The sequence below is a fragment of the Somniosus microcephalus genome, chromosome 3 (assembly GCF_052327205.1).
Source record: "Somniosus microcephalus isolate GS21.2 chromosome 3, FLI_Smic_1.0, whole genome shotgun sequence".
Classification (NCBI taxonomy): Eukaryota; Metazoa; Chordata; class Chondrichthyes; order Squaliformes; family Somniosidae; genus Somniosus; species Somniosus microcephalus.
In genome coordinates, this window is record NC_140989.1 from 12,565,529 (window position 1) to 12,587,908 (window position 22,380).

The 22,380-nt window shown below is 48.2% G+C and overlaps 1 protein-coding gene across 1 annotated transcript; it reads left to right on the top strand.

Moving 5' to 3' along the window:
• Positions 1-1,135: 1,135 nt before the first annotated feature.
• Positions 1,136-21,139, top strand: LOC147120861 (uncharacterized). Its single transcript, XM_085977251.1, has 8 exons — positions 1,136-1,148; positions 5,150-5,211; positions 7,256-7,375; positions 9,696-9,834; positions 11,186-11,535; positions 12,612-12,678; positions 14,290-14,356; positions 20,945-21,139. Exons 1-8 carry the CDS (start codon positions 1,136-1,138, stop codon positions 20,964-20,966), a joined length of 840 nt encoding a protein of 279 aa, XP_085833377.1. The 3' UTR covers positions 20,967-21,139.
• The last annotated feature ends 1,241 nt before the right edge of the window (positions 21,140-22,380 follow it).

Sequence of the window (22,380 nt, forward strand, 5' to 3'; positions counted from 1 at the left end):
ACGCACCCTTGGCGTTTGGAAAGCTTCGTGACTGCAGATGAACGATCATTACTCCCCAAAATACCAACAGAAAACGCTGGGGAAAAACTCAGCAGGCCAGGCAACATCCGTGGAGAGAGAAACAGAGTTAACGTTTCAGGTCGAAGACCCTTCGTCAGACCTGAGAAAAAAGCAGGAAATGAAACGGATTAAAAAGCAAGTTTGGGGGTTGGGAAATGGGGGAGGGGATGAAAGAACAAAAGGGAAGGTCTGAGAGAGGTGAAGAGACAGCAAGAGATATTCAAGGCGAGACGAGATGGTAATAGGACAGGTAAAGAGACAAAGGATGGCTCTAGATGAGGTGTGAAATGCGCTGGCAGAGTGAGAGACAGCTGCCATGTGGGAGAGAGGATAAAAAGGAAAAGGCACAAACCAAAAGTGGATAAAAAATATACAAAAATGTAATGGGGGCCGAGGTTATGATCTGAAATTGTTGAACTCGATATTGAGTCCGGAAGGCTGTAAAGTGCCTAATCGGAAGATGAGGTGCTGTTCCTATTTTGCTATCGGAACCTCACTCCCCTGCAGCTGGAGAGACGGTCTTGGTCATGCCACATTGGGGAGTTTAACACCACATTCGCCTCTAATCCACAGCCTCCAAACACAAAGCGTGGTGACAGCGCCTTGACGTTAAACCCTGTGCATCATTCGAGATTAGATAACAACCGAATTAAAAAAGACTTGCATTTCTATCGCACCTTTCACGACCACCGGACATCTCAAAGCGCTTTACAGCCAATGAAGTATTTTTTGAAGTGGAGTCCCTGTTGTGATGGGAAATTGAATTAACTCCACTGTCTCATAATCTCTCAAGAACGTCATTCATTCTATTTCTCACTTCAGATAGCTCGGACACACGCACAAAAATAAAAGTTTCAGATAAATACTTAGGATATAAAATTCAGCAAAGGCCAGTTGAAAGGAAACAATGGCGGGAAGAGGGAAATAGCTTTCTTTGTCAGCCCTAGCAACGGTTGCTATGGAGGGCAGCCCAGTCTGACACATTTGAGGGGGGAGGGGAGCATCGGTCAATCATCTGCCAACGGACCTAAGCTCCCCCTGCCTTAGAAGTCAAGTTTCTCTTCATACGTGCAAAATGAATGCTTCTCGTAAGTATTTGGTTAAACGTTAACACTTCAAACTCGCGGTCACTACGTCAAGTGAAGCTGAGGGTTCGTAAGAAATGCTGTAATTGCTGTATAGTTCTGGATTGCAAACTAATTTCACTGCGCGTTGGGAGACTAGGCCAAGGATGAAGGTTAAGATCAAGGTCAAGGGTTGACCTCATCATTCTCCCTTGTTACAACCTCCTATGAGTCATGTGACATTATTGCGCTGCAGTGCTGACATCACAATGGTCCCCATTCTTCAGCTATCTTTCAGAGAGTGAGGGAGCTCGGGGCCATGAGTACCGGGATCAGATTACCTTTGGCAGCTTTTGGGTCTTCTGCGAGGCTTTGAATGGAACTCTTGCTGGCTCTCCGCAGAGGACAAGGGTGGCGGGGGGGTGGGTGCAAGTCTGAGGGTAGCCCGTTTCCCTAATGTCCATTGAGGAAGGAAACCTGCCGTCCTTGCCCAGTCTGGGCCTCGAAGCAACTCCAGTCCCACGTCCATTGTGGACATGTATTTGAAGAGAACTAATTGGCAGGGTTATGTGGTGGGAGAAATTGGGACAGCTCTTTTCAAAGAGCCGGCACAGGCACGATGGGCTGAATAGCCCCCTTCGGTGCTGAAGGATTCTATGATTCCAACTAGGAATGGACAATAAATGCCGGCCGTGCCAGAGACGCCAATGTCCTAAGAACGAATAATAAAAAGGTAAGGTTTAAGATAAATCAGCCAATTATTCTGTCTGAACTTCTTCCAGCATCTAACACAGTTTAAAATTAAAATGTGGCATTAAAGGTCCAAGAGCCTCCATGATCACCCGGTGGAAGATGATGACAGGTGCAACGAACGCACAATATCCCCTCAAGGGTCGCGAAGGATAATCTCCAGAAACCATTATAATACCACAAGCCTGAGGAGATCATCCTTCGCGACCCTTGAGGGGATATTATGCGTTCGTTGCACATCTCTCATCAGTGTCTCCAACAGCCCTCTGCTACATTATGTTTTGGCTTTTTTGCTTTCTTGAAGTCATCTGACCTAAGACCCACTCCACAAAAAATGGCATCTCCCACTGAAGAAGAGCAAAGCACTTGGTATCTGCTCCTCTTCCCAATCTGACCCTGAGCTGATGTAGACTTGAAAGCCTTCGATACTCCTGCAGCACTGTGCAGCCGATTAGGAACACACACACCCTGTTGTGGAGTATTTTAAACCAACACTCGACACACGGTTTTAGATCGATAGTCAAGTTGTCTTTATTGCACCGGTGGGGAGACAGTCTGCTCTGTCTTAGCCAGACCTTTCCAAATTGGTACAGCAAACACTACATTTTTATACATTACAATACACATGTCAAAATTCATTCCTGCCACCTGATTGGACCTTGGCCCGCATGCATCTTCACTGATTGGTTGCCTATGCCGCGTTACATTAAAGTACCGCCTTTATTATCTGAAAAGTATATGTCAAGCTGTTGTTGCACCTATGACCTCTGTTTATACCAAATGGGTCTCATCAACATTGTACTTCTGACTCATTGTCCTCCTTTCCTGCCTCTCTCGGCCTCTTTTACTTCCAACTCATTGTTTTACTTTCCTGCCAGAACAGAACTTACATCCTCTTAGGCCTCTTTATGGTTCCATGTCCGGCTATGTTATCTCCACTGGCAATTCAGCAACTTAGAAAAAAAGCATACTACTGCAAAGAATGGACTTTATTACACCATTCAGTGAAACTGCCAGCGATGTCAGTTTAACTCTTTCCCCACTGCACACACAAATTACTTGCTAATCCCTCTCCACACTCTTGTGTCCTAACTCGCACCAAGTCCCGTTCACCCGTCACCCCTGTGCTCGCTGACCTACATTGGCTCCCGGTCCGGCAATGCCTCGATTTTAAAATTCTCATCCTGGTTTTCAAATCCCTCCATTGCCTCGCCCCTCCCTGTCACTGCAACCTCCTCCAGCCCCACAACCTTCCGAGAGCTCTGCGCTCCTCCAATTCTGCCCTCTCCTGCATCCCCGATTTTCATCGCCTTCAACTGTCTAGGCTCCTAAGCTCTGGAATTCCCTCCCTAAACCTCTCCGCCTCTCTCCTCCTTTAAGATGCTCTTTGACCAAGCTTTTGGTAACCTGTCCTTATATCTTTCTCTCTTTCTAATTTCACGTAAAGAAAAATCAAGCTCCCACAAGCAGCAAAACCTTTCTCGGGCAGGACTAGCAAGAAAGTCGACCCGTGATGTTTCAAACAAAAGCTTATTGATCACTCAAAATGGCCTCCAAAGGCGAGCTCGAGTTTTGTGATTTTTAAGGCCCTACTGTAAGCTTAAATATTCACTCTGTCAGGACACGGTGTGGGGGGGTGGGGGACAAGCCATCACGGACACCCATAGCGTCACTGTTAGATGATGGCGCATTAGCATCAGAAATCTGCAGGCAAGACTCGCCCCGTTAGTAGGGATTCCATCATTTTTCCGACCATTGATGTTAAGCTGACTGGTCTATAGTTCCCTGGACATGTTCTATCTCCCTTCTTAAATACAGGGATTACGTTAGCTATCCGCCAGTCCTCTGGCACTACACCTTTTTCTAACAAATTACTAAATATGCGTTATAATGCCTCTGCTATTTCTTCCCTAGATTCTTTTAAAATGCGCGGATGTAATCCGTCCAGACCAGGGACTTTATCCTCTTTGAGTTTCATTAGTTTATTTAGTATATCACCTTGTTTTATTTTAAATGCAGTTAACTCATTACTAATCTCATCATCCGATGTCAGCTCCACCTGTTCTATCTCCTCCAACATCTCCATCCAACTCTTGTGTCTCTCTAGTTTATTCCTGCTACCCCGTTCGTTGCTTCTGTGACCTTTCCCCTCTCGTTCCTCTCAGCTCCAAATGCACACTCCTCCTCTTCATCCTCGTGTCCTCACTGTGTTGATATCAAACCCCCTCCTCAGCCCAGGCTTACCTCACAATCTAACTAACTAACTATCTCCCTCACTCTTCTCATCTACAATGTAGAAAGAAAGAGCTTGCATTTATATAGTGCCTTTCACCACCTAAGGACATCCCAAAGTGTTTACAGCCAATGAAGTACTTTCTGAAGTGTAGGCACTATTGTAATTAGGAAACACAGCAGCCAATTTGCGCACAACAAAATCCCACAAACAGTAATACAATCTGTTGTAATGATGAGGGATAAATATTGGCCAAGACACCAGGGAGAACTCCCTTGCTCTTTTAAATAGTGCCGTGGGATCTTTTACGTCCACCTAAGAAGGCAGAAGGGACCTCGGCTTAACACCTCATCCAAAAGATGGCACCTCCGACAGTGCAGCGCTCCCTCAGTACTGCACTGGAGTTTCAGCCTGGATCATGTGTTCAGGTCTCTGGAGTGGGACTTGAACCCACGACTGACTAGCTCAGTATGGAATTAGAAAAGGCTACTAGGAATTTCCGAGGGGCCCATAGTCTTGGTCACACGTCTCCATCAGGAGATTGAGTAAGTTGAGGACGACTTCATGACTGTGCACAGTGGCTATTGAAAGGAATGGGTTTGATGGGCCGAATGGCCTTTTTCATACCAGATTTTCCTGAGTCCTGAACAGTGTATTTGTGCCTCTGGCCACTCAGACCGATGGGAATGTTTTCAATATTTTTTCTCCATTCATTCTTGGGATGTGGGCATCACTGGCCAGGCCGGCATTCATTGTCCATCCCTTCTTGTGCTCAGAAGGCAATCGAGGGGCTTGCTTGGCCATTTCAGAGGGCAGTGAAGGCCCAGACTGGGTAAGGATGGCAGGTTTCCTTCCCAAAAGGACATTAGTTGGGTTTTTACAACAACCTTGACAGCTTCATGGTCACTGATACCAGCTTTTTATTTCCAAACTGCCGTGGTGGGAGTTGAGCTCGCATCTAAACCTCTGGATTACTAATCCGGTAACAATGAATGGAAAACATTGAAATTCTATTGATTTAACTTTCTTTCCTTGAGCGCAGAGCAAAGCCTAAACCGTGTACCCTGTAGAAACTGTGGAAGAAGTTTTGAATCCAGCAATCTGGTAAGTTGGTACAAGATTTATTTCCTCTATTTCCTTCCCTATCTTCACTTCCTGTGCAGTATCTCTGGGAACTTTTCTTTGAGTTGCCGTGCGCCTCGTCTTGCTTCTGTTTCATAAACCGGGATTGTAGGGTCACCTTCAACGTCTGCTACACCTAAGGCCAAAAAGAGACGATTCGGTGATGTTATAGCCTAAACCAACAAGCTGCCACCTTGGTACCCTTATGGCCTTAAACGGGGCGAGTCTTGCCTGCAGATTTCTGATGCTAATGCACCATCATCCAACAGCGACACTACGGGGGTCCGTGATGGCTCGCCCTCCTCCTCCTCTCCCCCCCACACCGTGTCCTGACAGAGTGAATATCTAAGCTTACAGTAGGGCCTTAAAAATCACAAAACTCGAGCCTGCCTTTGGAGGCCATTTTGAATGATCGATAAGAAGGGGACTGTGTTTTGTTTGAAGCATCACGGGTCGACTTTCTTGCTAGTCCTGCCCGAGAGAGGTTTTGCTGCTTGTGGGCGCTTGATTTTTTTCATTGCGTGAAATGAGAAAGAGAGAAAGACTTGGCGCCTTTTACAACCTCAGGACGTCCCGAAGCGTTTTACAGCCAATGAAGTACTTTGGAAGTGTGGTCACCGTGGTAATGTAGGAAACGCGGCAGCCAATTTGCGCACAGCAAACTCCCACAAACAACGACGTGACAATGACCAGATAATGCCTGTTGTAGGACCACAGCCCACCAGGAGATACCATCTTGGAGGTGTGGTTCCCAATCCTCCAGGACTGCCCCGGAGTCTCCAGGAATTAAAGATTAATCCCCAGGACAGGAGCAAACAAGGAGAAAAATCAGAGGGGCATTTTAATAAATTGTATGTTGATTTCATTTTCTTTGAGCACTTCCATCCATTAGTTGTAAAACTATCGGAGAATGGGAACATTGGCTCTTTGACTGACGGTCAAGCATCGTCCGGTCGGGTAACAAAGAGTCTGTTCGCTTGCCGATTGGTCGCCTTCCCACGGCCAATGGTGGGAGTGTGGAGGCAGGATGGTTGGAGGCAAGAGATCATGTGATGAAATCTCCAGGAATATGTCCAACCCAGAGTTGGCAAGTGGCAACCCTACTTGGGGATGGGGGCGGGGAGGAGATAGGGGAGAAACTTGGAGGAGGAAAATTCTACTTAGCTTATAAGAAGATAAGAATTAGGAGCAGGGTAGGCCATAGAGCCTGCTCCACCATTCAATAAGATCATGGCTGATCTTCGACCTCAACACCACTTTCCCGCCCGATCTCCAAATCCCTTGATTCCCCCAGAGTCCAAAAATCTACCTATCTCAGCCTTGAATATACTCAAAGACTCAGCATTCACAGCCCTCTGGGGCAGAGAATTCCAAAGATTCACCACCCTCTGAGTGAAGAAATTCCTCCTCATCTCAGTCTTAAATGGCCGACCCCTTATCCTGAGACTATGCCCCCTAGTTCTAGACTCTCCAGCCAGGGGGAAACAACCTCTCAGCATCTACCCTGTCAATCCCCCTCAGAATCTTATGTTTCATTGAGATCACCTCTCATTGCTCTAAACTCCAGAAAGTATAGGCCCATCCTACTCAATCTTTCCTCATAGGACAGCCCTCTCATCTCGGGGATCAATCTAGTGAACCTTCGTTGCACCGCCTCCAAGGCAAGTATATCCTTCCTCAGATAAGGAGACCAAAACTGTGCACAGTACTCCAGGTGTGGTCTCACCAAGGCCCTGTACAATTGTAGCAAGACTTCCTTACTCTTATACTCCAACCCCCTTGCAATAAAGGCCAACATACCATTTGCCTCCCTAATTGCTTGCTGTACCTGCTTGCTAACTTTCTGTGTTTCCTGTACGAGGACATCCAAATCTCTCTGAACACCAACATTTAATAGTTTCACACTATTTAAAAAGTATTCTGTTTCTCTGTTCTTCCTCCCAAAGTGAATTACCTCACATTTCCCCAATTATTGGGAATAGATTCTAAACCACCCTAAAACTCAACGCTTACTTTTATTGTTAAGGAAAGACATGAACCTATCTGTAGCAAAGTCACTAACAAGAAAAAAAGAGTGTTCAATTCGTACAAGCAACGAGCTGCCGGGACAGATCTCTCATCGGTCAGATCGCCATCTGCTGGAAAGGTAGGACTGACAACAACAACTTGTATTTATATAGCGCCTTTAACGTAGTAAAATGTCCCAAGGTGCTGCACAGGCATATTTTAACACCAAGCCACCTAAGAATAAATTAGGGCAGGTGACCAAAAGCTTGGTCAAAGAGGTAGGTTTTAAGGAGCGTCTTAAAGGGGGAGAGGCGGAGAGGTTTAGGGAGGGAATTCCAGAGCTTAGGCAGCTGAAGGCACGGCCACCAATCATTGAGCAATTAAAATCAGGAATGCTCAAGGGGGCAGAATTCGAGGAGTGCAGATATCTAGGGGGGATTGTGGGTTTGGAGGAGATTACAGAGATAGGTAGGGGCGAGGCCATGGAGGGATTTGAAAACAAGGATGAGAGTTTTAAAATCAAGGTGTTGCTTAACCAAGAGCTAATGTAGGTCAGCAAGTACAGGGGTAATGGGCGAACGGGACTTGGTGTGAGTTAGAACACGGGCAGCTGAGTTTTGGATGACCTCAAGTTTACGTAGGGTAGAACGTGGGAGGCCAGCCAGGAGTGCGTTGGAATAGTCAATTGGACGACGATGGAGAGGCGTTGGAGGAGGATGGAGTGGCCAACCACGTCAAAGGCTGCAGACAGGTCAAGAAGGACAAGAAGGGATAGTTTACCTTTGTCACAGTCACAAAGGATGTCATTTGTGACATTGATGAGAGCTGTTTCGGTACTGTGGCAGGGGAGGAAACCTGATTGGAGGGATTCAAACGTGGAGTTCCGGGAAAGATGGGCACGGATTTGGGAGGCGACAACACGTTCAAGGACTTGAGAGGAGAAAAAAGGGAGGTTGGAGATGGGGCGGTAGTTTGCAAGGATGGGGGGGGGACAAGGGTTGTTTTTTTGAGGAGAGGGCTGATGATGGTAGATTTGAAGGAGAGGGGGACAGTGCCCGAGGAGAGAGAACCATTAACAATATCAGCTAACATGGGAACCAGAAAAGGAAGTTGGGTGGTCAGCAGTTTGATGGGAATAGGGTCGAGGGAGCAGGAAATGGGTCTCGTGGACAAGATGAGCATGGAGAGATCATGAGGGGAGATCGGAGAGAAACTGGAGAAAGATGTGAGTTCAGGGCTGGGGCGGGGGGGAGCCTTAGAGGAAGTTTGGCCCGGTGAAACTTTCCAGTGGCTGAAGGGTCAATAACCAGAGGGCACAGATTTTTAAGGTAACTGGCGAAAGAACCAGGGGGGAGATGAGGAGAATTGTTTACGCAGTGAGTTGTTGTGATCTGGAACGCGCTGCCTGAAAGGGCGGTGGAAGCAGATTCAATAGTAACTTTCAAAAAGAGAATTGGATAAATACGTGAAAAGGAAAAATGTGCAGGGCTGTGGGGAAAGAGCAGGGGGGAGTGGGACTAATTGGAGAGCTCTTTCAAAGAGCCGGCACAGGAACAATGGGCCGAATGGCCTCCTACTGTGCTGTATGATTCTATGAAATAAGCCACAGCAGTGAAGAGTATTGATCCAAACTGTGAGGGTGTAGGAAGAAGTAAGCATGTGTCAATTAATAACAGTTATATTCAAGAAGGAGTTAGATATATTTCTTAAGGCTAAAGGGATCAAGAGATATGGGGAGAAAGCAGGGACAGGGTACTGAATTTGGATGATCAGCCATGATCTCATTAAATGGCGGAGCAGGCTTGAGGGGCCGAATGGCCTACTTCTGCTCCTATCTTCTATGTTTCTATGTTATACAGTGTCTGGGATGTAATGGGCTATGTACCGTTATACTGGACCTGAGCCTAGTGTTATGTACAAATTAATTCACATGTTGTTGTCCTTGGAGCAGAGAAGGCTAAGAGGAGGATTGTTAGAGGTGTTGAGAATCATGAAGGGTTTAGATAAGTAAATAAAGAGAAACTGTTTCCAATGGCTGAAGGGTCGATAACCAGAGGGCACAGAATTTAAGGTGATTGGCAAAAGAACCAGAGGTGACATGAGGAAAAACTTTTTTACGTTGCGAGTGTTTGGGCTTTGGAATGCGCTGCCTGATAGGGCGGTGGATACAGAGTCAATAGCAGCCTTCAAAGGGGAATTGGATAAATACTTGAAGGAGAAAAAATTGCAGGGATGTGGGGAAAGAGCGGAGGGGAGTGGGACTGACTGGATTGCTCTTCGAAAGAGCCGGCGCAGACTCGATGGGCCGAATGGCCTCCTTCTGTGCTGCACTATTCTGTGATTCGAAGTGGGGTTGTGTGCCGTTTGCGATGCTGTGCGAGGAGACTTCCTCACAGATCTCGTGCGCCGAATGGGAGTAGTTTCATCTGTAAATCACTGCTCACTTTGTGCCCTTGCAGCACCAGCCGCCCACAGTATCGCACTGGAGACAACAGCACGAAGACTTCATCAACACCATCCGATCAGCTAGGCTCGCAACAGACGCTGTAAATAAGGGCTTACCTCTCCCCCCTCCGCCCCCGGCCAGCCTCAATCCAGGTGCCTTGGGTTTATTGAATTTGTTTTATTAGCCGTTTAATCTTTACATTTCGTCACAAAACAACCCGCAATCTGGATTATTCACACAAACAGACAAAGTAAATGTTATAAATCTCATCATTAAGAAACTACTTATGAAATAACGCTGGATGGCCAGCTGGTGGCGCCGTCCAAGGAGTATATATACTCGGGCGTGGGCCCAGCTTTCCCGGGACATTTTGTAAGACAAGGAACTAGTGAAGTACAACTAGACCTCCATGTTCTGAAACAAGTTGATTAAAGCCTTGCTTTATACTCAAACCAAGTGTTTAGTGAGTTTTATTACAGTAAGTATCACAACCGACTTCATCTCCCACTGACACCTCCCACATCCTTCACCCTGGAGTCTTCCAAGGATCTATCCTTGACCCTCCCCCACTTCTCTTCCTCATCGACCATTGGCAACCTAATCCGAACACTTGGGGCTGGATTCCAGATGTACGCCGACGCCACCCAGCTCTACCTCTCCACCACCTCGCTTGACCCCTACGCAGCCTCTGTGTTGTAAGAGAATTAAACATTTGGAAGAACGAAGCTAGTGTCTTTGGTCCCCGCCACAAACTTAATTCCTGAGCCACCGATACCATCCCCCTCCCTGGCCACTGTCTGAGGCTGAACCAGACTGTTTGCAACCTTAATATCCCATCAATTCTGAGCCAAGCTTCCGACCCCATATCCTCTCCGTCACAATAACCGCCTACCTTCACCTCTACGACATCATCCGCCTCGGCTCCTCCCTTTGTCCCCTCCAGACTCGACTGTTCCAACGCTCTCCTGGACGGCCTCCCCTCTTCCAACCTGCATAAACTTGAGTTAAGCAACGCCTCGATTAAAAAATTCTCATCCTTGTATCCAAATCCCTCCGTGGCCCTGGCCCCTCCCAATCTCTGCAACCCCCTCCAGCCCTACAACATCCTTCAGAACTCTCTCTTTCTCTGAAGGGAGAAGGGAATAGAAGGATATGGTGATGGGGTGAGATGACGTAGGGCTGGGAGGAGGCTCGTGCGGAGCATAAACACCGGCACGGACCGGTTGGGCCGAACGACCAGTTTCTGTGCTGTACATTCAGTATAATTCTAAGTAATTGTGATGTCTTGTGCATCACGATACACTCACTCCCCACCCCACCCATACTGCAACAACTAGAAATAGGCTAATGTAGAAGGAATTCTAAGTGAACGCATTAGATAGCGCGCTACCAGTGGAAATGAAACCATTGCTGTCTGAATTGTAACAGTGTGACTGTGTGCGTTAAGCTCTGTTCGGGGTGCGAGAGTCTTTAACATTGGGTTGTGTGTGTTTTAACCCACAGATTACATTGAGTGTCCCTACTGCAACCGACGCTTCAACGATACAGCGGCGGAGCGGCACATAAACTTCTGTCAGACCAATGTCAACCGCAAAGTTGTGGCAAAGCAAGCCACACAGCCCTCGTCCGCCAATCAGCCCCGAGCTCTTCCACCTATGGCACAAGTGCAGGTGGCCTCTAAGCAAATGACAAGCCCAGCCCGAGGTCCGGCTGTACCATCCAGCTCGCACCAACCACCGAGGACCTCACACCAACCAGCGAGGGCCTCACACCAACCACCCAGGGCCCCTCCTGTAAAGTCAGCGCCTCCGGCACGGACAGCAGCACAAGCGCCAGCACATATACCACGTCCGGTAAGGTCACCGCGTGCGGCACAGTCACCCCATCCGGCTGCAAGAGCCCCTCCTCAGAACAAGATGGCTACCTTCCCTTTACCCCCCCCCTCCCCTCTGCTGAGCCCCATACCCTGAAGGCACGGCCCCCGGTCACCATGCACTTCCACGGGGGATTGCAGCCGTGCGGTACCTCGCCCCAACTGGCCGTTCTTTGTGTGCAAGTTGGGCTGTGCCTCTTGGCCCATCCATTCCACCATCACCGGAAAGGGGCTATCAGCCAGGGTCTGCAGCTCCCGGACCTTACCCAGTGACTGGTGCTGGGAGTCAGCGGATGTAGGTTGTGGGTTGGAGGTAAGGATCGGACATAAGGAGCCAACTCTTGAAAGGAAGAACTTGCATTTATATAGCACCTGTCACATCCTCAGCACGTCCCAAGTCTCAACACTGCAGAGTTACTTTTGAAATGCAGTCACTGATATTTTGTAGGTCAACTTGGCAGCCATTTTGCGCACAGAAAGCTTCCACAAACAGCAATGTGATAATGACCAGATAATGTGTGTTAGTGATGTTGATTGAGGGATAAATATTGGCCAGGACACCGGGGAGAACTCCCCTACTCTTCCCCAGAAATAGTGCCATGGGATTTTTTACGTCCACCTGAGGGAGCAGATGGGGCCTCGGTTTAACATCTCATCCGAAAAAGACAGCACCTCGGACAGTGCAGCGCTCCCTCAGTACTGCCCCTCCGACAGTGCAGCTCTCCCTCAGTACTGCCCCTCCGACAGTGCAGCGCTCCCTCAGTACTGCCCCTCTGACAGTGCAGCGCTCCCTCAGTACTGCACTGGGAGTGTCAGCCTGGATTATGGGCTCAAGTCTCTGGAGTGGGGCTCAAACCCACGACCTTCTGACTCAGAGGTGAGAGAGAGTGCTACTAAATGAGCCTGACCTACACGTAGAAGAAGGAAAAGGTAGACTTGCTAATGTGAACATTGTACAGACGTAAGCCCAGCTCCAATCAGTATTAGCAATTGTCGAAGCTCGCGCTCAAAATATTCATGATTTATTTTTCTTTACCACCCACCCCCGAACCAAAGACAGCAGGTTCTCAATCAAAAGGCAAGCTGACTGCGGCTGCTGCAGCTGTCATGGGAGTCAGACCAGGTAAGGGCAGTGCCTTCAGTGCTCACGCTGTGCTTTCAGAATAACCAGTCACAACTGAGCGGTTATACCTCTTGGGAGAAATTAAACAGGCTGGGGCTCTTTTCTCTAGAAAAGGGAAGGTTGAGGGGTGATCTGATCGAGGCCTTTAATATTATGAAATGGTTAGATATAGAGAAGAGGGGGCCATAAATTAGAACATAAGAATTAGGAGCAGGAGTAGGTCATACGGCCCCTCGAGCCTGCTCCGCCATCCAATAAGATCATGGCTGATTATCGACCTCAACTCTACTTTCCCGCCCGATCCCCATATCCCTCGATTCCCCTAGAGTCCAATAATCTATTGATCTCAGCCTTGAATATACTCAAAGACTCAGCATTCACAGCCCTCTGGGGCAATGAATTCCAAAGATTCACAACCCTCCGAGTGAAGACATTCCTCCTCATCTCATTCTTAAATGGCCGACCCCTTATCCTGAGACTATGCCCCCTAGTTCTAGGTATAAGGCAGTCACTAATAAATCCAATAGGGAATTCAAGAGAAACATATTTACCCAGAGAGTGGTGAAAATGTGGAACTCGCTACCACAGGGAGTGGTTGAGGTGAATAGCACAGATGCATTTATGGGGAAGCTCGATAAACACATGAGAGAGAAAGGAATAGAGGAACATGTTGATAAGGTGAGATGAGGGGTGGGAGGAGGCTCGTGTGGAGCATAGACTTGTTGGATCGAATGGCCCGTTTCTGTGCTGTAAAGACCTTGTCATTCTAAGGGCCAGATTTTCAGTGTGCCGTGAGGCGGGCTTTCAGGCGTGCGGGGGGCAAAAATCCCGAATTCAGGGGTCCCGCCACCATCCCGCCCCCACTTAAGTTTCAAGGGACCCGCCGACCCGAGGCGGGAAGGGATTAGTGCCAATTAACTGCCTGTTAACAGGTAGTTAACAGGCAGTTTTTAGCCTAATCCCTATTTTGAGGGGTGTCGTGTGGGATTCCCGACGGCTCCAAACCACGCCAGGTTAGAGGAGTCGGGCCGTCGGGTTGAAGGACTTGGAGGGGTCGCGATGTCAGTGTTCAGGTGAGTGATGGGTGCATGAGTGCAAAGGTAAATGTGTTTGGTGTGTCTAAAGTGTGTAAAGAAGTTTTACTTACCTGTACTTACCTTTACAGCCTTTCTTCCTGTAGGCTGCGGGAGTCCATCACTCAGCCGGAACTGAAAGCTGAATGGCTGTGATCTGTCAAAAGTGACAGCCTTCAGCTTTCAGTGCCGGTGTGATTTCTAACCGAGTCTGCGTAGAAGGACTCAGGTTAGAAGTCAGACTGTCAGTGTTTGACAGCTTCAAACAGCTGTGAAACACTGATATTTCATCTGTCAAAAACTCTTGACAGATGAAATTTCAGTCTGTGATGTCACCTGTTGCCGGGTGGCCCTTAATTGGCCTGCTGAGCCCGCTGGGCGGGCTCAACAAGGCCAATCAAGGGAAAATCACGTCGATTGGCCGGACGTCGACGGAGGCGGGACTAAAACCCGAAAGTTGTAGTCCCGCCTCCTTCCCGACAGCTTAAGGAAAATCCAGCCCTAAAAGTCTATTTCTTGTATATTTTATTTGTTGCAGATGATGATGATCCATCCACCAGTCGAACGCCAGGCAGTATGAGAGGACCAGCTTCTTCCGTGCAACAGTGAGTACGCGCGATGGGAAAGTCTCCAAGTATTTATGTGGCCTTGTTACAGGATTGGGGTTGGGGAAGTGTCCCTGGAGAACATGGGTTTATCAGCTGGACACGCACAGCAGACTGTGGGGAAATAAGAGAGAGCAAGAAAGTGGGAGAAAGCCTCCACTGAGATAGGTCAGCATTGCTGGAGGTTGGAGTGTGAGGGAGGTGGCCATGTTGATTTAATGAATTGGCAAATTAATTTTAAGGCAGTCAAGTGTGAGGTATTACATTTTGATAAAGATAAGGTCACATATTACTTGCAAATAAGAATCTAAATGGGGTAGAGGAGGAAAGGGATCTTAGAGTCCAATTACACGAATCACTAAAATTAGTGATGCAGGTTAACAAGGCCATTAAAAAAGCAAACCAAGCACTGGGGTTTATTTCTAGAGGAACAGAATTGAAAAGTAGGGAAGTTATGCTAAACTTGTATCGACCCTTGGTTAGACCACACTTGGAGTACGGCGTACAATTCTGATCGCCATATTATAAAAAGGATATAGAGGCACTGCTGAGGATGCAGAGATTTACAAGGATGATACCAGAACTGATACCTATCATGAAAGGATGAACAGGCTGGGTCTCTTTTCTTGAAAAGAGAAGGCTGAGGGGTAACCTAATAGAGTAAAATTATGAAAGGTTTTGATAGAGTAGACACAGAGGGCTAAAAATTGAGTAGTGCCCCATTTGGGGTACTAACTTCGCCGGGGTACTAACTTCGCCGGGGTGCTACTTTTAGCGCCCCGGAAAAATTAGCACTCCCGCGCCGGAAATTGTGTGGTTGTGTCCCAAATTGAGTTGGAAGCACCCCGCATCCCTCTTGGGGCGCTGCGAGTCAATATCGCGGCGCTACGTGCCGCAGCACCATGCACTGTGGCACGTCGCGCCGTGGTATTGCAAGCCTTCCTCCCCTTCTTAAAGGGGAGGGGCCTTGCGCAGCTGGGCCCCCGGGGATCGGGAGTGCCGGCAAAAGGTACTCCGCGAGGGAGGCGGTTCAGGAGGCCGGCAACAAAAATGGCCGCGCCGCACCTCGCCTTTAATAACGCCTCCCCGGCCGCAGGTAGGCCCGTCGGACATAGTGTCCGGCGGTAAGTCAGGGGGCGCTCCCGAAGAGCGGGGTGCTGCGCATGGCGTTGACGTCATTGCCGGCAGGCAGTGCCGCGGGGCGCTACTGTAACCTCCCACTGAATTTCGCGGGAGGTGTGGGATGCGCGGCGCCCGGGTGCTAGTTGCTTTGCCTCTTAGGGCGCTAACGGAAGGCGCAAAGTAACCCAATTTACAATTGTTTCCACTTGTGGCTAACAGCAAACCAGTTGATGTGGCGTATTTGGATTTTCAGGAGGCATTCGATAAGGTGCCACAGAAGAGGTTATTAAACAAAATTAGCGCTCCTGGGATTGGGGGTAATATACTAGCATGGATTGAGGATTGGTTAATGGACAGAAAACAGAGAGTAGGAATAAACGGGTCATTTTCGGGTTGGCAGGCTGTAACTAGTGGGGTACCACAAGGATCAGTGCTTGGGCCTCAGCTATTCCCAATCTACATCAATGATTTGGATGAGGGGACCTAATGTAATATATCCAAGTTTGCCGATGATACAAAGCTGGGTGAGAATGTAAGTTGTGAGGAGGATGCAAAGAGGCTTCAAGGGGATATAGACAAGTTAAGTGAATGGGCAAGAACATGGCAAATGGAATATAATGTGGAGAAATGTGAAGTTATCCACTTTGGTAGGAAAAATAGAAAAGCAGAGTATTTTTTAAATGATTGGGAAATGTTGGTGTTCAGAGGGACCTGGGTGTCCTTGTACACGAATCACTAAAAGTTAACATGCAGGTACAGCAAGCAATTAGGAAAGCAAATGGTATGTTGGCCTTTATTACAAGAGGATTTGAGTATAAGAATAAAGACGTCTTACTGCAATTATATAGGGCCCTGGTGAGATAACACCTGGAGTATTGTGTACAGTTTTGGTCTCCTTACCAAAGGAAGGATATACTTGCCACAGAGGAAGTGCAACGAAGGTTCACCAGCCTGGTTCCTGCGATGGGGGGATTGTCCTATGAGGAGAGATTGAGTAGACTAGGCCTATATTCTCTAGAGTTTAGAAGAATGAGAGGTGATCTCATTGAAACATACAAAATTCTTACAGGGCTTGACAGGGTAGATGCAGGGAGGATGTTTCCCCTGGCTGGGGAGTCTAGAACCAGGGGTCACAGTCTCAGAATAAGGGGTCGGCCATTTTGGACTGAGATGAGGAGAAATTTCTTCACTCAGAGGGTGGTGAATCTTTGGAATTCTCTACCCCAGAGGGCTGTGGAGGCTCAGTCGTTGAGTATATTCAAGACAGAGATCGATAGATTTTTGGATATTAAGGGAATCAAGGGATATGGGGATAGGGCGGGAAAGTGGAGTTGAGGTAGAAGATCAGCCATGATCTTATTGAATGGCGGAGCAGGCTCGAAGGGCCAAATGGCCGACTCCTGCTCCTATTTCTTACGTTTTTATGTTCTTATAGAGGCCATCAATATAAGATAGTCACCAAGAAATCAAATAGGGAATCCAGAAGAAACTTCTTTACCCAGAGAGTGGTGAGAATGTGGAACTCGCTACCACAGGGAGTGGTTGAAACGAATAGCATAGATGCATTTAAGGGGAGGCTAGATAAGCATATGAGGGAGAAGGGAATAGAGGGTTATGCTGATAGTTAGATGAGGAAGGAGGGGAGGAGGCTCGAGTGGAGCATAAACGCTGGCATGGACTGGTTGGGCCGAATGGCCTGTTTCTGTGCCGTATATCCTGTGTAATAATGGAGGGAGTGGGGGAGGAAAGACCGAGCAACAACAGGAGGACTAAGAGGAGTTACCAGGTTATGAGCCTTCCAGATCAGCGCCAACAAAGACGGAAGATCAGTTTAAAAGAAAGAAAGACTTGCATTTATATAGCGCCTGTCACAACCATCGGACGTCTCAAAGCGCTTCACAGCCAATGAAGTACTTTTGAAATGTAGTCACTGTTGTAATGTGGGAAACATGGCAGCCAATTTGCGCACAGCAGGGTTCCACAAACAGCAATGTGATAATGACCAGATAATCTTTTTTTTTTTAAAGTGATGTTGGTTGAGGAATAAACATTGGCCCCAGGACACTGGGGAGAACTCCCCCCGCCCCCCCCCCCCGCTCTGCTTTGAAATCGTGCCGTGGGATCTTTTACTTCCTCCCGAGAGAGCAGTTGAGAGATATCATGCCCCTGGTTTCTGGACTGTAGTGAGATCCATTCCAGGTTTTGTGTTAGATCCACCTGGTGGGGCCCAAAGTTCTTTCGCGCACCATTCCGGGGGCGATTCCGACAGTGCGTAAGAACGGAGAGGCCCGAGGACCAAACTAATCATAGAAAGTCATAGCATGGAAGGAGGCCATTTTGGCCCATCGTGTCCGCCTAATCCCACTTCCCAGCTCTTGGTCCGTAGCCCTGCAGGTTAGAGCATCCCAAGTGCACATCCAAGTACTTTTTAAATGTGGTTAGGGTTCCTGCCTCTACCACCCTTTCAGGCAGTGAGTTCCAGACCCCCACAACCCTCTGGGTGAAGAAATTTCCCCTCAAATCCCCTCTAAACCTTCCACCAATTACTTTAAATCTGTGCCCCCTGGTTTTTGACCCCTCTGCTAAGGGAAATAGTTCCTCTGTATCCACTTTATCTACACCTCAATACGGTCTCCCCTCAGCCTCCTCTGTTCCAAGGAAAACAGACCCAGCCTATCCAGTCTTTCCTCATAGCTAAGATTCTCTACTCCCGGCAACATCCTTGTAAATCTCCTCTGTACCCTCTCTAGTGCAATTACATCTTTCCTGTAATGTGGTGACCAGAACTGTACGCAGTACTCTAGCTGAGGCCTAACTAGTGTTTTATACAGTTGAAGCATAACCCCCTGCTCTTGTATTCTATGCCACGGCTAATAAAGGCAAGCATTCCGTATGCCTTCTTAACCACCTTATCTACCTGGCTTGCTACCTTCAGGGATCTGTGGACATGCACTCCAAGGTCCCTTTGTTCCTCTACACTACTCAGTGTCCTACCATTTAATGTTATTCCCTTTCCTTGTTAGCCCTACCCAAATGCGTTACCTCACACTTCTCCGGATTGAATTCCATTTGCCACTGTTCTGCCCACCTGACCAATTTATTGATATCTTCCTGCAGTCTACAGCTTCCTTCTTCAGTATCAACCACACAGCCGATTTTAGTATCATCTGCAAACTTCTTAATCATACCTGCTATATTCAAGTCAAGATCATTGATATATACCACAAAAAGCAAGGGACCTAGTACTGAGCCCTGCGGAACCCCACTGGAAACAGCCTTCCAGTCACAAAAACACCCATCAACCATTACCCTCTGCTTCCTGCCTCCGAGCCAGTTTTGAATCCAACTTGACACTTTGCCCTGGATCCCATGGGCTTTTAACTTCGTGACCAGTCTGCCATGTGGAACCTTATCAAAAACCTTGCTAAAGTCCATATACACTACATCAAATGCACTACCCTCATCTACCCTCCTTGTTACCGCCTCAAAAAATTCAATCAAGTTTGTCAGACACGACCTTCCCTTAACAAATCCGTGCTGACTATCCTTGATTAATCCATGTCTTTCTAAATGAAGATTTATCCTGTCCGTCAGAATTCTTTCCAATAATTTTCCCACCTCCGAGGTTAGGCTGACTGGCCTATAATTACTCGGTCTAGCCTTTTCTCCCTTTTAAAATAAGGGCACCACATTAGCAGTCCTCCGGCACCACACCTGAAGCCAGAGAGGATTGGAAAATGATGGTCAAGGCTCTGCTATTTCCTCTTTTGCTTCGCTTAACAGCCTGGGATACATTTCATCCGGGCCTGGGTATTTATCTACTTTTAAAGCTGCTAAACCCCTTAATACTTCCTCTTTCATTATGTTTATTTCATCTAATATTTCACACTCCTCCCCAGATAGCAATGTCTGCTTCGCCCCTCTCCTTTGTGAAAACAGACGCAAAGTATTCATTAAGAACCCTACCGACGTCTCCCGCCTCCACACACACATTATCCTCATGATCTCTAATAGGCCCTACCCTTTCTTTTGTTATCCTCTTACTCTTAATATATTTATAAAACATCTTTGGGTTTTCCTTGATTTTACTTGCCAAGAATTTTTCATGCTCTCTCTTTGCTTTCCTAATATCCTTTTTAACTGCACCCCTGAACTTTCTGTACGCTAAAGATTCTGGAGTATTTAGCCCTCGGTATCTGTCATACGCCTCCCTATTTTTCTTTATCCTACCCTGTATGTCCCTAGACATCCAGGGGGCTCTAGATTTGTTAGTCCCATCTTTTTTTTCTTTAAGGGCACATATTTGGTCTGAACCCTCCGGATCTCCTCCTTGAATGCCTCCCACTGCTCTGACACTGATTTACCTTCAAGTAGCTGTTTCCAGTCCACTATGGCTAAATCCCCGCTGAGCTTAGCAAAATTTGCTTTTCCCCCAATTTAGAATTTTTATTCCTGGTCTATCCTAGTCCTTTTCATAACTACCTTAAATCTAACAGAATTATGGTCACTAGCACCAAAATGCTCCCCCATTGATACGCCTTCTACCTGCCCAGCTTCATTCCCTAAAACTAAATCCAGAACCGCCCCCTCCCTTGTTGGGCTTGCTACATACTGGCTAAAAAAAGTTCTCCTGGATGCATTTTAGGAATTCCGCACCCTCTATACCCTTCACACTAATTTTATCCCAGTTAATATTGGGGTAGTTGAAATCCCCTACTATTACTGCCCTGTAGTTTTTGCACCGCTCAGAAGTTTGTCTACATTTTTGTTCTATCTCCCTCTCACTGTTTGGGGGTCTGTAGTACATTCCCAGCAATGTGATCGCCCCTTTTTTGTTTTTCAATTCGACCCATATGACCTCGTTTGATGATCCCTCCAACATATCATCTCTCCTCACTGCTGTAATAGTTTCTTTAATCAATACCGCGACCCCCTCCCTTTTCACCACCCTCTCTATCCCATCTGAAAATCCTGTAACCAGGAATGTTGAGCTGCCATACCTGCCCCTCTTTCAGCCACGCCTCTGTAATAGCTATAATATCATAGTCCCAAGTATCTACCTGTGCCCTCAGCTCACCTGCCTTGTTCGCTATACTCCTTGCATTGAAGTCTATACCATTTAGTATAGGCAAACCTCCTTGTTGACTACTATCTAGCCCTTGATTCCTCTGTCCCTCCAATTTACTTTCTACATTTTTGTTTTCCAATTCCAGCTTTTCTTCCCTCCCTGTTGACTCTATACTTAGGCTCCCATCCCCCTGCCAAGCTAGTTTAAACCCTCCCCAACAGCACTAGCAAACCCTCCCATGAGGATATTGGTCCCGTTCCCATTGAGGTGCAACCCATCTGGCTTGTAGAGGTCCCACCTCCTCCAGAAACAATTCCAATTCTTCAGGAGAGTTGAGGCCCTGCTTGGAGGGTACTGTACATAAGACACTGTCTCTTTCGCTCTCTGATCTTTTTCAGCTCTCAATACGGCCGGATGTAACAGCGGAGCATGGAGTGTGTGAAGGCCCAGGACGCAGAGCTGCAGTGGGCCTGAACCCTGCATCATTTGCAAGCCCCAGGATCGTGACAGCTGCATCATGTCTTCCTCCCACCTCACCCGCAACAACCAGTCTCACTCCCCCACAACCAACAGTAAAATTCAACTCAACTCGGTGTTTTATTTAGTTCGATGGGTGGGTTGGTGGGTGGGGGGGCGGCAATGGGCCGGTGGTGGGGGGCGGCGACGGGCCGGTGGTGAGTGGGGGGAGGGGTGGCGACGGGCCGGTGGTGGGGGGAGGGCGGTGGGCTGGTGGGCCAGTGGGTGGGCTGGGGGGGGGGGGGCGATGGGCTGATGGGTGGGCGGCGATTGGCCGGTGGGGGGGGGCTGGTGATGGGCCGGTGGGTGGGCGGGGGGGTGCGATGGGCCGGTGGGGGCTGTTATTCAGATATTTGCAAAATTTATTTTAAAAATCATGGTTATACTGCATCCTCCAGCAAGAACCAGAATTAGCATCAAATTAAGCGTGCGAGAGTGTATGTGAGCGAGTGTATTTGAGCGAGTGTGTTTGCGAGCGAGCGTGTTTGAGAGTGAGCGTGTTTGAGAGTGTCTTTGTGAGCGAGTTTGCGAGCGAGCGTGTTTGGGAGCGAGCGTGGTTGAGAGTGTGTTTGCGAGCGAGTGTGATTGGGAGTGAGCGTGTTTGTGAGCATGTCTTTGTGTAGTGTATGGTGTGTATTGGTGTGGGGGGGGGTGTATTGATGTGTTCGGGGGGCGATAGGCCGGTAGGTGGATCGGGGGGCGATTGGCCGGTGGGTGGGTCGGGCTGTTATTCAGATATTTGCAACATTTATTTTAAAAATCATGGTTATACTGCATCCCCCAGCAAGAACCAGAATTAGCATCAAATTAAGTGTGAGTGTATTTGTGAGCGAGTGAGCGTGCGCGAGGGTGTTTGCGAGTGAGCGTGCGTGTGAGCATGTCTTTATGTAGTGTATGGTGTGTGTGTGTAGGAGTGTGTATTGACGTGGGGGGGGGGGTGTATTGATGTGGGGGGGGTATTGATGTGCGGGGGGGGTGTATTGATGTGCGGGGGGGGTGTATTGATGTGCGGGGGGGGTGTATTGATGTGCGGGGGGGGTGTATTGACGGGGGGTGTATTGACGTCGTGGGGGGGGGTGTATTGATGTGCGGGGGGGGTGTATTGATGTGCGGGGGGGGGGGGGGGGTTGTACCGATGTGTGTGAGTGTACACGCCGCTCCGGACCACACAGTGGATGATTCAGCCTCCCCTGCCCCAGACTCCGCTCTATCCCCGCACTGACCCTGGACCCAGCCTGCAGGGAGACTCCAAGACGCCTCACTGTAACGCCACTGGCCGTTTTGGCCAGGAAGTCGTTCACTCGGCCAATTTCCTGCC

Bases quoted from the DNA above. Each gene is read 5' to 3' on its own strand.
- LOC147120861 (XM_085977251.1), top strand. The intron at 7,376-9,695 runs GTAGGACTGACA...GTGCCCTTGCAG, and splicing joins GATCGCCATCTGCTGGAAAG to CACCAGCCGCCCACAGTATC. The intron at 11,536-12,611 runs GTAAGGTCACCG...CCCGAACCAAAG, and splicing joins CAGCACATATACCACGTCCG to ACAGCAGGTTCTCAATCAAA.